The sequence below is a fragment of the Physella acuta genome, unplaced genomic scaffold (assembly GCF_028476545.2).
Source record: "Physella acuta isolate Inbredline_101_S28 unplaced genomic scaffold, ASM2847654v3 ptg001064l, whole genome shotgun sequence".
NCBI classification, from domain to species: domain Eukaryota; kingdom Metazoa; phylum Mollusca; class Gastropoda; family Physidae; genus Physella; species Physella acuta.
Window position 1 is genome coordinate 480,855 of NW_026732581.1, and position 17,687 is coordinate 498,541.

The 17,687-nt window shown below is 34.9% G+C and overlaps 1 protein-coding gene across 1 annotated transcript in view; it reads left to right on the forward strand.

Moving 5' to 3' along the window:
- LOC131955370 (putative leucine-rich repeat-containing protein DDB_G0290503) overlaps nucleotides 1–13,010 on the forward strand; it is a 45,227-nt gene extending 32,217 nt beyond the window's left edge. The window contains exons 8-9 of the mRNA XM_059319490.1: nucleotides 615–734; nucleotides 12,621–13,010. Coding sequence (XP_059175473.1) covers nucleotides 615–734; nucleotides 12,621–13,010 — 510 coding nt within the window. The remainder of the gene's footprint in view (nucleotides 1–614; nucleotides 735–12,620) is intronic.
- The last annotated feature ends 4,677 nt before the right edge of the window (nucleotides 13,011–17,687 follow it).

Sequence of the window (17,687 nt, forward strand, 5' to 3'; positions counted from 1 at the left end):
AATTTGCATATAAAACACAATCGCCTGAAAGGTTTTAGTTTATCTTTAACCTGTGTTAATGGATTATTTGTGCCCTTTTGAGAACATTCTTTTAAAGGTGTAGATTATTCTTAGTCCGATAAATCTAATTATCGAGACTTTTTTCGAATTTATCAACCATGAGCTTTGCTGACTTGACCATGCTTCCTTCACAATTAAGGATTAAGTGTCAACTGGTTATGCGCCATTGAGGCTATTCACTCCGATTTCAGCCTGTTTTTCTTTTTGGATTTGCTTCCATAGCCTTTTTCCAACCAAGAACAAACTACAAGGCAGCAGTTGTTTGATTTTGGAGTTGTCTCTGCTAGAAGAGTGGCTGTCCCCAGCTAATGAGCCTCATCTGCCCGAGGGTTCGAACTCGAGACTTTTCGGTTTAGCAACCATGAGCTTTACCGACTCGACCACGCCGACCCCGATAAATCTAATTATGATTGTGTTAAAAATTAAATAAAGATGTATCTTCTGTACAGTACATTTCAAAATATAAATGTATCATTTTGTAATTTTTTTGCGCTTGATAATATACAGCACACTAAAACATATATTTGAAATTTTACTATTATTTTTATCAACAGCGACGTGTGAAAGGTGATGTGAACTTTACAAGAATCTGGAACGATTATAAAAACGGATTTGGCTCAACATCTGGAGACTTCTGGATAGGGAATGACGTCATTTATCAGCTAACAAAATTAGTAAGAACATCACTGATCTAGAACCTCTTTAAAATTTGGCATAACAACACGTATGAAAAAAAAAATATATTGGTTATTAAGTTTGATTATGTGTGCCTAAAACACAAGTTAATATAGACTTACCACACACACGAGTTTATAATGCCCCTAACTTTTAAATCATGTAGAGTTATTCGAATACCTAAGTACCGTTTTACTTTAGGCAAACTGTTTATCTAAATGCAATGTCAGTTGTTACAGGATTTTCTGTAAAACTGACACGCAGAGGTGTAGAGCGGGGTGGTATGGGTACATATGTCCCCGGGCGCCAACACGATTGACACCAAAATGGGTTAAGAAAAAATTAAAAGCTCATTATAGCTGCAGTTTTCAATTATAAACAAAGTCAAGAAATGTTACGGCTACGATCCTTTACGTACTGATTTAAATGTTTTCTACCTTGACCTTGTAACAGCAAAAGAAATGCATTTAAGCAACTGTGACCAGCAAGAAACGAAGACGTGTAGCTATGATATTTTACGCCAGGGGACGAACTATTCAATTGTCGTCCCAGCCCAAACCCCGATGAACACATTTTTCTATTTCTATAAATAAGTAAAAAAATAAACCGGGAGTGATCTCCCCTAAACTTTCTCGAATATTCTTATATAAAATAACAGGGGATGGAAACTCGGGCTATAGACATGATTTTTAATCCATTTTAAATACTTAAAGTTTTAAAAATAGAATAAAATCTCGTAGACAAATTAATTGCACACCAAGTGAACGCAAATAAAAAAAAGCGCATAATAGTGCGCAATATTATTAGTACTTTTAAAATTTACATTAGTTTTTTGAGAAATCGGAAGTAGCGTAAATTACTACTTCCAGTCAACGGAAATTACTCAAAATTTTACAGTAGGTAGAGAATTAGATCTTTTACTTACATGTGAAATTTCATTTATCTATCTGAAATAGTACTCAAGTTATAGGCTTTTAAAAAATTCAAAGTAGGAAAAGTACCACTTCCGGTTATCGGAAATCGCTCAAAAGTTGATACGGATCTACGATTTTGATAAAATACTTATATATGAAATTTCATCAACCTAGCTGTAACGGTACTCAAGTTATCGTGTTTACACACGGACAGACACACACACAGACAGACACACACACACACACAGACATACGGACAAGATTGCAAAATTATGTTTTTCCGTATCAGTGAGGTGTAAAACGTCGAGATTTGTAAAAATCTCGATTTTTTTTTTTGCACGATTACAATACTTTCTCTATACTACGTATATACGAGAAAGTAAAAAATTAAATGTTAAGACAATATTGTATTTAAAGAAGCAAATTTATAGAAATTATACTACATGATCCACTCAGTCAATGTCGTATACTGATTGACATTTTCAAAAAAGATGTATTTTTCTTGATTTCACTGTCGCAAACTGGTCAATTACGCAATCAAAATTTGTTCTCCCAATGTTTCTCTTTCAACGGCAAGAAGAGCAAGATCACTGAGACGATCTTGACCGGTTGACGCACGTAAATGCGAAAAAATAAGTGTCAACTTTCTGAACGACCGCTCGCATCTTGCCATTGAAACTGTTATCTTACGTCATAACTCTTGCCATCTGTCGGGCACAATGATATGACAATGAATACAATAGGCTTAGGATAGGTAAAGCTTAGGGTTATGAATAGGAGATGGATAGGTTTGGTAATATTATGACATTTATAAGATGGGACAGTAATTACAGAACTTGAGTAATACATTTTAGGGGAGGGGTATTATTGGCTAGCAGTGAATAACCGATTAAGTAAGAGAAGCATAATGTTCTACAATTGGCAAAGTGAAAAAATTGTTTAAATTATATTATTCTCGTAAACAAACAAAAATTGTAGTTTGCTTCAATAAATTTGAATTTGTCTATTTCCTGAGTAATTTAAACTATTTCATTGCGATGTATAACCACTCTGAGACAACAAACCAGACAAAATTATTTACAAACTCATTTCGGGCCTCAAGTAAGCGTGTTATAATTGCATATATGGCATTTTTTAATTTATGTTTTATGTCCAAGACTTTTCTTTATCGGCGAGCCTTGACGTTGCCTCAGAGGCATCCGCTGTTACATTACTTTGTTCATCATTCGACATATGAAGACTGGTGTAGGTTCACAGTTATCAGCTATCCTTTAATCTTTCGTACATAAATATACATAAAAATACATAGTATTATGGGTGTTGTGGAGTTTTAAATTATGTTTACTGGAGGACATTGTTTTTCCTGGAAGAAAAAGAAAACATAGCGAAATGGGTTTTTATGGGAGAGTGTGGGGCGGTAAGGAGGAGGGAATACACAGAAAGGCTATGTGTGTACAATGTTGGTCTAGTTCATGTAGAGTTTGGGATTTTTCTGAAATAGAGCATGCATTTTTGAAGGACGGGACAATAATTATAATGTAAATTTTTATTTTGTCGAAATAGAAGAAGTATCATGCGCCCAGTTCATTTACAACTACTACCTACAACAGTCTTTTTTTTATTTTAAAAATCAACATAAACACTTCAAGTTAGGCATCGCAGAAAACATTGAGAAACATCGGGAATGTAATAAATGGTGTAATAGGAGAGACAGGGAGACAGTCCTGGCTTTCTGCCTGACTCTGCAATTAGTTGATAGCTTCCCTTTCGGGAACAAAGCAGCTAGATTAAAGATCGAGTAGCTCCCATATAATACGATATTAAGATCTGAATACATCAACAAAATAAAAGTTTATGCTTGTGTGTTTAAAGTGCAGCTGTAGTATCAAAGGATGGGAGCGGACCTAGCTCTCTACCTGGCCCTGCATACATTTTTTTTTCCAAAGAACTGGGAGTACTTACCGTTGTATGACGGCTTGGTATGGCACTGAGATGTATACTGTTGGTATACTGTTGCTTGTGGAATTGCGTCCAGAGTTTATTCTAGGCTTTTCTTCGGGGTGAAGGGGCTCTGCCTCCCACCCCCTCCCCCGAAGAAAGTCTACCGCTCCCCCTTCCCCAGAACGAGGAGAATTTATATAGTAAAAACATACTTTCCCCCGGAAAATGTTGACCGCCCCCCAAAAATATCAAGTGAACCCCCCCCCCCCCCCCCCCCCCGGAGAAAAAGTCTATTGATTTGTAATTGCAGTAACATAACATGTCGTTTGGGGGGATATTAACAAGGTAGTTAGAGTGATGCATATGGTATAATAAATTAATTGATAAATCAGAAAATAAATACATAAAATGGGTTTAAAGTAATTAGGTTAGTGGTCACAAGGTCGTTTAGAACATTTTACCAATAATGAGGGTGAAAATTATAACATATAGTAGTATAGTCGAAAATAAAGTAGGTTTAAGTGGATTTCATCCCATTTTGTATAATAAACATCTACGTATATAATTCTCTTCATGGGGTCCATTCGGGACAAGACGTAGACGCACGCCGAACCTCCCCCTCTCTCACTCTCCATACATACTCACAGTGGCGGAACTAGAAAAAAAGGCCCCCCCCGCCACTGTGAGTATGTATGGAGAGTAGATATAGATATAGATATAGATATAGATATAGATATAGATATAGATATAGATATAGATATAGATATAGATATAGATATAGATATAGATATAGATATAGATATAGATATAGATATAGATATAGATATAGATATAGATATAGATATAGATATAGATATAGATATAGATATAGATATAGATATAGATATAGATATAGATATAGATATAGATATAGATATAGATATAGATATAGATATAGATATAGATATAGATATAGATATAGATATAGATATAGATATAGATATAGATATAGATATAGATATAGATATAGATATAGATATAGATATAGATATAGATATAGATATAGATATAGATATAGATATAGATATAGATATAGATATAGATATAGATATAGATATAGATATAGATATAGATATAGATACAGATATAGATACAGATATAGATATAGATATAGATATAGATATAGATATAGATATAGATATAGATATAGATATAGATATAGATATAGATATAGATATAGATATAGATATAGATATAGATATAGATATAGATATAGATATAGATATAGATATAGATATAGATATAGATATAGATATAGATATAGATATAGATATAGATATAGATATAGATATAGATATAGATACAGATATAGATATAGATATAGATATAGATATAGATGTAGATACAGATATAGATATAGATATAGATATAGATGTAGATGTAGATGTAGATGTAGATGTAGATGTAGATGTAGATGTAGATGTAGATGTAGATGTAGATGTAGATGTAGATGTAGATGTAGATGTAGATGTAGATGTAGATGTAGATGTAGATGTAGATGTAGATGTAGATGTAGATGTAGATGTAGATGTAGATGTAGATGTAGATGTAGATGTAGATGTAGATGTAGATGTAGATGTAGATGTAGATGTAGATGTAGATGTAGATGTAGATGTAGATGTAGATGTAGATGTAGATGTAGATGTAGATGTAGATGTAGATGTAGATGTAGATGTAGATGTAGATGTAGATGTAGATGTAGATGTAGATGTAGATGTAGATGTAGATGTAGATGTAGATGTAGATGTAGATGTAGATGTAGATGTAGATGTAGATGTAGATATAGATAGATATATATGGAAATCAAGGGTCGCTCTAATTTTTTATTTTAAATTTCCACCTGGTACACGAATAAATCAGAGGTTTTCCAGCACACGAGCTGGCCCCTTTCAGTTTTCCAAGTGAGAAGCACGGACTCTCTAAATCTAGTCCAACACACCAAACTGACGCCGAATTTTGAGGCTTTCATCAAAACATTATCAGCCGTGTGCCCTGTTTTCCAGAAGTTGAATTAAATGTTAACAATGTCGGCAGTTTATTTCTTGTATCTTAGGGCGCGGGTTTGTCCACACTACCAACTAGACACGCCAAGGCATGCTGTAAGTCCCTCGGCGACGGCCCAGGTGTCAGGGGAGTCACGAGGCTCTTGGAGCTACCGGTTACATTACTGCACGGGTGATGGGTGCAACACATTGTTTCTTCCGGCAGAGCCCCCCCCCCCCCACCCCCTCCAACCCCCTCCAACAGTCTATCCTGGAAGAAACATTGGTGCGACACCTAATTAGATTTAGTCATCGAGTGTTGTAGCGAGACTTATTCCTAGTGTTGTGGGAACTATTAAACGACTGTCTGTGGGGGCCAACTTGCTCATATGTGATGCGCTCTGGATAACACTGCCGCCGGTTGTATTCAAGTAGTAACCTCATCCGCTTATGCAGGATCACGGGGCACTAAATCACATATTTCCGTTAGGAGTCCCCACTCCAATATGTACAAATGTTAGGCTTATGACAGAAACCTTTGCGGGGCTGTACTCAACAGCTTCCCAAGTTTTCATGGCGATTGGATGAATGATGCAGTAATTCATAATAGGCAGAAAAATGTTTTTCACATATACAACTGTATGTGGCCAGGTCATGTGTTGGATAACCTTCTGATTTAGGGGAGGGGGGACTAACAAAAAGCCAGACCCTCACACCCCCCCACCTCAATGACGTCATTTATAAATAGTAATTGACTATTAATAATGTTCAATTAATTCTAAACGTTCTAATTAATTTCTAAATTATATAAAAAATAATCTTACCTGCCCTGTTTTGTGAATTAGATGTGCCTAATACTATGAAAGTAAATTAATATCTGTTGACTAGATCTAGTGCTGTCTAGTGTCTGACAAAATGTGCTGAAGTGGTGAATCTTACGGTTAGGAAGTAGTTCATAAACGATACATTATCTCCTCGATACTTGTGAGGTTGAGAAATAGGGATGGGATAGGGGTCGGCTCAGGGAAAAAAATTGAAAGAGACAAAAAAAAAAACGCCTTGATCTATGTACGTCAGCATCGCCCATTGGAAAACTTACTCAGGGGAGATAATTCCAAGTATAGGCCTTAAAAGTTTACTATGATATTTCTTGTAAAAGCAAAAACAAGTAAACGTATATAAAACTGAAGTTTCTAGTATTATATTATTTTTTTATTATTTGTAGGATACAAGATAGTACAGGATACAAATTCAACCACTATCACAAACACATATTAACATTGAAAAATGTACAATGGATTTCGGGTCCCTTACCAATGCCGCAAAGAAGAACCGCGCATCATGAAAGCCCACTTCATATGTAGCGGCTTTTCGTGCTATGGACTTTGTTGTTTTTTAAAAAGAATTTTGCCGGCGACAACGTGTGTTTGATTGTAGGGAAATAGAACTCGGCCTTGACGATGGTTAAAAAATACAACTATAAATAACTGTTTTAAATATGTAAAAAAATTTGTCAACAATTTTTGAGCCCCCATTTTGGTCCCCATCCCCTGCCCCATCCGCCACAGTACACTTTGGAGGATCGGTCTCAAACAGTTACGTGCCCTCTATTTAGCTATCAAAAGGGGGGGGGGGGCAACGAGTCAAAGAAGTCATTCAAATTTGAAGAGCTGCCTATATTTTACACTGTAGTTTTTGTAATAGATTTTATCTTTTGCGGAAGAGCGTGGTATAGTGACTGTAAAATAAAGATAATCGTACCGCAGCTACAGTGATTTTCTTTTACAAACCAAATATTAAGGCAAAAATGCACGAAAATTAAATTCAAAATTTTTAAAAATATTAATTTTGGTCAGCCGTGGGCTCCTAAACGGCCTGCCCCCCCCCCCCCCCCCCGCATTGCGGGGTCTGGCCGGACTGTAGTTCCGCCCCTGTTCATCAGGTAAATGAACAACTACTGACTAGTGTCTTTAATAAATTGTGCAGAAGTGGTCAGTTTACAGTTCAGTAGTTCGTTAATCTATGCATTACATCTTATTGTAAGAGTAAGGGTGTGGTGAGGGGTAGAGGTGAGGGGTAGGGGTGAGAGGGGGGAGGGGAGAGAGTTGGGAAGGTTCATTGGAAGGGGACAAGGAAGCGCCGATAACCATCTACATCAATAGTGCCGACTTTTTCCGGTCGCCTAGAAGACCAGGATACTCGCAGCAACATTTCCCCAGCTCGATTTCAAAGCGTGCTGGCAGTCAAATTTCAGATGCTTCGCTGAAGGGAGATAACTTAAACTTTTACAAGTTTATTGATACAGTTGTTAAAGTAAAAATTAACGCAATTATAAATGTATGAGATCGAAATAAATAATTGTATTTTTTTTCTAGAATTCAGGCCAGTAGTTTAAACACACAATCATAGATATGTATTTTAATAATGTAAACAATATAACAATGCTTTTTTGTTCTCCTAATCGACGCCACAAAAAAAGAACGGTAGGCTACGTCTTTGAAATTGTCTATATGTCTGGCGGTCTCTCGAGCTATAGTCTGTGCATTTTTCTCAAAGACGTTTGCCGACTATCGTGTTTGTTTGTAACTGTAGAAGAAAGATAACTCGACCTCCACCTAATTTTTTTTAAATTTTTTTTTAAATAATTTAGCCAGGATTTTTGGGCCCCCAATCGGTCTGCACCCCCCCCCCCCCCGCATTGCGGGGTCTGGCGGCACTGTAGTTCCGCCCCTGCATACTCAACAGACCATGTCGCTAGGGTTATGAATAGGAGATTGATAGATATGGTGAAATGTTAAAATTTAAAGAACAGGACAGCAGTTACAGAACTAGGTTAATAACTTTTTAGAGGAGAGGGTATTGTTGACTAGCAGTGAATAACTGATTAGGTAAGTGAAGGATATTGTACTAAAATTGGCATTCATATGTTTGTTTAATCTATATATTTCTTGTAAGAAAATATATTGATGTGTTACTATCATTGCGGAACTAGACAAAAAAGGATCCCCCGCAAAAAGTTTTTGTAGCCTGCTTCAATTAATTTTAAATTATCTATTTCCTGAGTAATTTAAAAAAAAAAATGTCAATGTGATGTATAACTATACTGAGATAACAAACCAGGCACCATTATGTCCAAACTAATTTTGGGCCTAATGTAATCGTGTTTTATAATTTTAAAACAAATACAGTAACATAACATGCCGTTTGGGGGGATATTTACATAGTAGTTAGAATGATGCATATGGTATAATAAATAAATAGATAAATAAGTAAAAAATTATATAAAATGCATTAGTTTTAAAGCATGTTGGTTTAAAAAAAAGTAGTCAAAGGCTGGTTTAGAATATATTACCAATAAACGAGGTTGAAAATTATAATATATAATAGAAGAGTGGAAAAAAAGTAGATTTAAGTGGATTTCATCCCATTTTGTACAATAAACATCTACATATATAATTCTCTTCATGGGGACCATTCGGGACAAGACGTAGACGCACGCCTAACCTCCCCATGCATACTCAACAGACCTTGTCGCTACCACCCCCACCCTATCAGTCTGGTGAGTTGTTTACAATCGTAGAGCCCGGTCGAATTATATACGGATATTAGGGAGATAATTTAGGTTTTATACGATGTAAAAATAAGGGGAGGTAGTAACAAGCTCTGCTTGATCTTTTCGTTGTCTTTAAACTATCGTCACGGATGGCTGTACAATACTAGCTGTAACAGGAAAAAAAACACAAACAAATCAAAGCTGATGTTCTGGTGGATGGGGGCATGGTAAGGTCGTTGGGGGGGGGGGGGGGTTACCGAACAGGTTGGTGTGTTAGTGATTCAGCGGGAGGAGATAAAATGTGGTGTTTCAGGGTCGATGTGCATAGTCGTAGCTACGATTATTTGACTGCTTAGTACCGACATGTTTTGGGTGGGTAGGCGTGAAGCTATAATGATGTGTCGGTAAAAAATTGGATAGCAGTGTTCTCATAAAAGAATTCGAATAGTGTCGTACATGTTAATAAAGGTAAACAGTTTTAAGGATGACTTTCAGGAAATTCAACTATATGTGAAAAGAGGTGGGGGTCTAGGGGGGGGGAGATAGACGAATGGGGTCATGGGGTTATGTAAGCTGTGGACCAATGGACAGTAGATTTAAAATACTATCAAATTAGTGTTAAAACATCATTACAATGTTTGTTTGAATGTTATATAAATAAAACCGATTAAAAAAGGAGCAATAGAAACCACATCCATACAGAATAAATAGTACGAAAAGAGATGGGGGCACGAGGGTTGTAGGGGTGGGGTCATGGGGTAAAAAACATCAGAAAGGGGAGGGATTGGTGAGACACTAAAGGCGGTGATGCGTATCTAAGGTGTTGTGATCAAGAAACTCGGAAGCTAAGAGTTAAATTTATATTACCTAACCGTAAACCTTATACATTCAAGGTTGTAAACGACTTTAATATTAAGCCGCCCTAGAGGTTGTATACTGATTGAGAAAAAAATACGATGCTCTTTTAGACACGCACTGCATTGCTACCATAATGTAGGCTACAACTTGACCTAGATGCATTGCTGAGGTGGAGATAGCCAAATAAAATTCAAGAATTGTACGCTGAAGATATATGACAAATATGAGCTGAAGAATGTATTGAATCTGGCTAAAACTGTTAATGGGCTGTTGAAAAAGGGGATAAATAGATGGATGGATAATATAAGCTGCAACTGTGGAGATACGTTGTGAATGCAAAGTCTTGAATTCAGAGGCGTAGCGACCCTACCCGGCGCCCGGGGACAAACTTTTCGATTTGCCCCCCCCCCCCTCAAACTTTCGACTTGCACCCCCCCCCCCCTAGAGATTTTGATTTGCACCCCCCCCCTAAAACTTTCAATTTGCACCCCCCTCAAACTTTCAATTTATTGTTCAAACCCATTTTGGCGCCCCCTAAGCTCGGCGCCCGGGGACATATGTCCCCCCCCCCCCGCCCCACCCCCCGCCCCTCGCTACGCTACTGCTTGAATTTTCTGCTATTAATATAGCATTCAATTGTTTACAGTTACTAATAAATTCATGTTGATGATTTTATTTAATCTTCATATGGATTGGACAGTGCAACTGATGTACACTTGTCACTGAAATGCACATTTAAATCATCAGTCATGGCATTGAATATTTAAAATACATTTTAAATGGACCTAGATTAAGTAACGTGCTATTTTAATGGCGAATGCTTCCTAATGTATTTCGTTGAGTTTTTAAATTTTACAAAACAATAGCTAACTAACGAAACAAATACTATACACCTTCGCTTTTTATGACGAAAAGTGCATTTACTGCACATGCAGTATGTTAATAGATGAATAAATTAACAAAGCGTGTTTTTATTTTTATCGGGAAAAAAGCTAAGTGTTTTGATCCGTTGAATTCAGAAGTGTTTATTAGATAAACGATATACAGATTAGTTAGATATTTTTAGGAAGGGAAACACAGCTTATATAATAAAGATCGTGGTTATGTAACGAACCTTGAAGAATGGTGTAATGCAGTCAGCAGGATATTTTCCGCCGGTCATTTCTTCCACTACCAGTTTTATCAACAGTTTTATTCCACACCCTCCCGCCTGCCGTCATCTTTATTACATTAACCCCATTACACAACATCCTAATATATAATAGCACCTGTGCGCACTTCTCTGTCTCTGTCTGTCCGCAAAATAATTTCAGAATCTGCTGCGATATATCGAGAACTTGATACATAATTTCGTTGAAAATAATATGGTAGATGTTTTAAATGTATAAGCCCAATTTTATTTAAAGAAGAAAAATAAAAAAAAGGCATATTCATATGTAGGAAAACAATTTTAATTATGCAACCGGAAAAGTGTTTATAGTTGGGACAAGAACGCATTTAACAATGACGTCGCTTATTGTTTACACTAAAAGAGCACGAAACTAATGACGTCATCTGCCGAGTTTAGAATAAATTAAAGAAATGAACTATTTTATTCAAATATGATTTAGAGCTAGATTCTACGTACGCTTTGAAATGTATACAATACGATTTTTTTCGGCCTAAACTTTTATAAGTTTTTACTTTATCTATTTGGATCTTAGATATAGATCTAGATCTCGATTCTAGATCTAGACTAGATCTACGGAAAAACTAGACGTAGACGCTAAGATCTGGATTTAGACTATCTACTAAAAACAACATAACTACCATTGAACAGCCGGTTTTTTAAAGAAATCTCTTAATTCGGCCTAAACTTTTATAAGTTTTTACTTTAAATGTGTCGGATTTTTAGCTAATTAGTTATTTCTTTGCTTTGTCATTAATATCGTTCAGCTTGTAGTAATGCGCATTGCGTTTTGACCAATAACTATTTTACAAATTATTTTTCTTAAACAAGTTCAACATTTTAAAATATATAGGCCCATAATTCACGAGAAACGGCTACCGATGGATAGAACGTATAGAGATACAAATACGATACGTTGTAATCGGGGCTATTGAGCTTATCAAAAGAAGGAAAAGTACATAAGTAATATATATTGTAAGGGAGATGGGTTTATTACCTGCGAGCGTGTTACAACGACAGGCAATGTAGGGAGATTAATAAAAAGGAGGGAGTTCTAGAAAAGCCATACGTAAATTGAATATAAATAGTATTTCTTGTAAGGAAATATATATTTTTAAGTTTCAATGTAATCAGGCAATAGATAATGTCATATTTCCTTTCTCAACAGACGACTTTTGTTTTAATGATGGGATAGATACAGGAACTATGAAAATAAGTTTACTCAATATTTTCTTTTTACATAGAAAGTTTTCAAGCAATGTGTGTATTATTGTAATAATGTGTTTTGGAAAATTTGTATATTTTTTATAGAATTTCCTTACGTTTTTTATCAATATGTATAATTATCATATAATATTAGCAGATCAATCTATAAAATATTTCTAACACAATGCAATATCTCAATATTTCTAATTTTTTGTCTAACACAGGGTTATAATGAACTTAGATTTGACATGAAGTATGAAGGTAAAGACTACTACGCTGTGTACAGAGGTTTTAAGCTAGAAAATGAAGCAGCAAAGTATAGGATGAACTTCACGTCATTCAGTGGTGGGAATGTTGAAAACATATTTAATGGGCACAAAGGCATGATGTTTACAACCATTGACTCTGATAACGATAGGCGGTCAAGTGGCAACTGTGCTGTAGGCAGGGGAGGTGGTTGGTGGTATGGTGGTTGGTGGTATGGTGCTTGTTACGACGTTAACCTCAACGGTGAATGGGCGAGTCGTGTTTATGATAAAGGAATTCATTGGACCAGCATTACAGGCTGGTCTGACTCTCTAGACTTTGTTGAGATGAAACTTCGTCAAATGTAAATAACCTGAAAACAATGCTGTATTAAAATAATGGATATACAGTAATCAAATTATTTATATAATCTTCAGAAACATAAACAACATGTCATATCTTCAAATAAATAGATGTAAACATTTACTTGATGGTGAGGATAAATAAGAAGTTTAAGTTAAAGAACATTAAACCAAACATTTTATTTGAAAAATTATTTTTAAAACTCCACAACATTGTGGTGTAATAAAACCATGTATACCGTAATCTAGAGTTTTAAAACCTCATAGATTAACTGTGTGTGTGTTAGTCATTAAAAGAGGAAAAAACGACTGGGATGGTGTCATATATTTCTTGCATATTTATAACAATACTAGTAGTTTAGTTGTCATCTACCACCATATCTTTAATTAGCCATTCACTCGGTTCGTGTGTAGTTCAACCCTGTTTTGCAATGTTTTTTGAAAGGTATATATGCCGTCCAAAATCACATAAAGTAGATAGTAACTGATAATTTGGGATCAGTAAAGCTTTGTATTATAAAAGTTTACATCATGCGGTCATGTAGTAGAATAAAGTAATTATTTAAGTAAATCCTATGTTTAAGTAGTTAATATTTTATCTAATGTATTTTATATCGAGCATGTTTGTTTATTAAGAAATCATCTCTAGTATCACATATAAGTACAAAAGAAAAGTTTAATTTGAATATTTTTGTATTACTGAGATTAAAATATCCTTTTCTTAACGTTTTCAAGGTATATAACCATACTCTCACTAATCAAGTGGGTAATTTTAATTGTTACCTCCCGTGAACAAGTTAGTGTCGATTGTGTACCATACCATAGCCTAGAGAACTTATCAGTTACCTAATTTTATATTTGTAGCTGTTTAGTATGTTTACATGGACACAATTAATGGAACGCATTTATATACCCTTTTATTATATCGTCCACTAAATTTTTATGTCAAGCCTTCCTTTGTGTGGTTTTAGGAATCTTTTGGTTTATATTTTTACTAATATATCCGTTTATACAACTTATGATATATGTGTTCTTTTAGTTGTTATGTTTTTTTTTCATTTGTTTTTTTAAACACATAATAAAATCTTCTGAATTATCCAACATATATTAACTGTCGTTATTTTTTTACATAAGGACCAAGGCTAACTGTACTGCGTAAATAAGTCCACACAGCTACGATGCTACTTTATTTACGTTATGGAACGTGCACATTGACTACGTTTTTCTTACTTAGGTCGAGAATACAGAAACATGTTGACTCTACTTCAGCTTAAATATAATTGTATTGATTTTAGTTTGTGATCCTAGGATGAATCAAAAACTAGACATAATTTGTTGAAGCAATACCGGCTATTCAAAAAGTTTTGATTTATTTGATAAGAAAAAGTGTGGGTAACTTAGAAAAAATAGTTTAGTTGTTAATTGAGCCTATTGTATTGCACTGTCGGTCCAAAGTAGCACGATAGAAGATATGGCAGAATATGGCAAATGGGACAGTATCAAGCAATACACTACAGCAAACAATATACTAGAGCATACGGTAACTTTTAGTGCCGGTAAATTATAAAATATATTAAAATATCTCAACGTCAAGTTCTACATTAAATTAGTGCGTTACCTTATTTATAAGCTACGAGCCGACCCGCGGCATATCATACGCCGCTATTTAGTTGTTTTTTTTTCTACTTTTCAGTAATTCATAATTTGTGAATTCGACAGTACCAATGCTGCCACTGAAAATATGTGCTTTAAAACACTAACCCCCCCCCCCCCCCACCCCCCGTGAAAGCAGCCTCCTCTTAGTTACCTCCTCTAATTTTAAAATCGTTTCAAACTAAATTTTCTGCCCCTAATAGCCGTCACCAAACCCGGCTCTATGATTGTAGAATGTAAACATTTAGAGTGAACAACAACTCACCAGATCATGTAGGGGTGGTGGTGGGGGTGGGGGGGAGCGATAGAGAGGAAGAGAGGGGACTGCAAAGGCGCGCTTGCAACTTGTTTTCTAACGGCTCCCAGAAGAGAATTATATATATAGATTACAGTTTAAATTGAGTCGAACATTTTGGTTGTGTGCCTTATATTCTCGTTACTTTATCTTGCTATTATCTACCTGATATTATTTGGTATTTGTTTGGCCTTTTGAGAAACAAGGATTTGATTACAGTAAAACAAGTGATCTCATTTACATTGATATTGATTACACTTAGCAACTTAAAAAAAAACGTGTGAAATTTGCAAGAAACGTAACATACACAGTTACACTGTCTTCACAATAAAGAGAAATAAGATCGGTTAGGACACGACAGCCCATATAGTTTTTTTTCTGCTCCAAAGTACATTTATATTATATGAACCGAAGAAAAGATAAAAAAAAACGACACGGTTGATAGTAAAATAAAGATTCCTGGCGTGATATAAAATAAAGATAAGAACGCTTTAAAAATCTTAACTAAAATGGTACATTGTAAACCATGAGGCCTCAATAAACAAAAACGTTTGATCGTCACAGATGTATTCATGATACAAGAAGACTACAGCACACAAAATACGATTAACTACAATTAAAAATGTCTAGCTAAAGCAGTAGGTGCAAACCGACAAAACACAGCATACAAATGGACAATTTTGAACTGGAAAACACATCATCAAAACAAAGTGGACATAATATTATATACGACACAACTATAACCTCAGGCGACAAAGGGATATTTAATGCCCATAATGATATAAATAACAAATATTCCATTCCGTATTCAGAAGTACAGAAAGCCATAGGGTTAGAGTTAGGGCTAGGGTTAGTGATTTCCCCTGAATTTCTAACAATAATTAAAAAAAAATTCATAAAAAAACGTTTTAATAACAAGCTTTTATGTAATGATGCACTAAAAAGTAGAAAATAAATTATAGACTACTATTTAAATAACTATAAAGAAAAGCGTGGGTCACTTTAGTATCTATTGGATACCTTTACTAATGTTAAGGAAGACACCCACGCTTTTCTTTATAGTTATTTAAATAGTAGTCTATAATTTATTTTCTACTTTTTAGTGCATCATTACATAAAAGCTTGTTATTAAAACGTTTTTTTTTATGAATTTTTTTTTCAGTACTTTACATGTTTTATCTACAATAGAGTTACATGACTAAAAACCATTGCGCGCCTACTGAATATCACGTTCAGTAGGCGCGCAATGGTTTTTGAACGCAGCCATTACGTGGTCGTGATGGCGCAGCTATTGATGACGCGTGTGGTGTGGTTGGCTAGACATGCCTACTAATTCGGTCCAAATTTTAATTAATTCATAAAAAATTAATTAGGCATCCAATTAAGTCAAATTTAGTTTCAGATTGCATTGTCTTCATGTCTTGACCCACGTGACAACTGTGAATCGTATCGGTCAAGTAAAACTGTCCGAATTTTCACTCCTGCGTTTCTATCTAGACTGACGACAGACAGAATGACGAGGAAGTGAGTTAAATAAAAGCTTGTAAAAAAAAAAACATGATGGCTGCTAAAGTAAATGAACCTGGGTTCATCTGATGAAATCATCGCTAGTCTTTATTTTTTACCTAAAAATTTTGTAATGCAAATGACGTTTAAAAACAGGAACAATAATGGAATAATTTGAATAATTTTTGTAACTTTCAAAACATAAATCCTACTAAAATGTAAAATATTTCCTAAAATTGTATGAGTCACACTTTTTATACATTACAAGTCTCGGCCGATTTTACGTAGGCTACCTAAAACGATATATTACCGCATAAATTCAATACTAGTGTAATTATCTATACTAATATATAGTATTCGACCGTATTATTACTCCAATCTATATTTAGCTATTGGATTTTATGTATATCATCACAATATTTTAAGTCACTACTTACCGACTTATACGGACCTCTGTAGCATCTTTTAACCCCAATCTGACCGGTTGTAAAATATAATTCGCAAACGTACTACCACATTCATTTAGGCACATATATTGTTACAGATATGTCATCGTGTATTTGCCAAATGACATTGACTTAAATTATCTAAAAAATATAAAATAGTTACTAAAAATAATACATAGATTTATAAGTTTCCCATTCCAAGATCGTTATTAATATATAACAATATGGTTGATCAAGAACGTTTTTAAAAGCCTTCACACAAAGCCACACAGTCCTTCTCTCTACACGGTGGCTTGTAATAACAATAACTCAATAACTTTCCGTGGCACAATAAAGAATTTTGTTATAATATAATGTTAAGCGCCTTAACACCACATATAACGTGTAGCTCCGCCCATTGTCCACAGTCCAAGATCAAGTCTCGTCCAGCGCTATGATGCCGCTGGACGCTAGGTCCAAGCGTGTAACATTACCTGGGGCAGGGGGGGGGGGGGAATAGCAAGTAGGGGAAGATGGATAATCTTATTAAATATTTTGTTTATCAAAGCAATACAGTATTACTGCAGTATAATGTTTTGTCTAGTGTAGTTCATTCCTACAATTTTTGTATATTTTAATCAAATCCCCATTATCAAATTATAAAAAATAGTGATCATTATAAAATAAAAAATATGTTTATATACATATATTATATATATATATATACTAAAATAAGCATGTTCTGTTGAAATCTTTGCCAAGGTATACAATCATAATATTCTAAAAACAAGTGGATAATCTTAA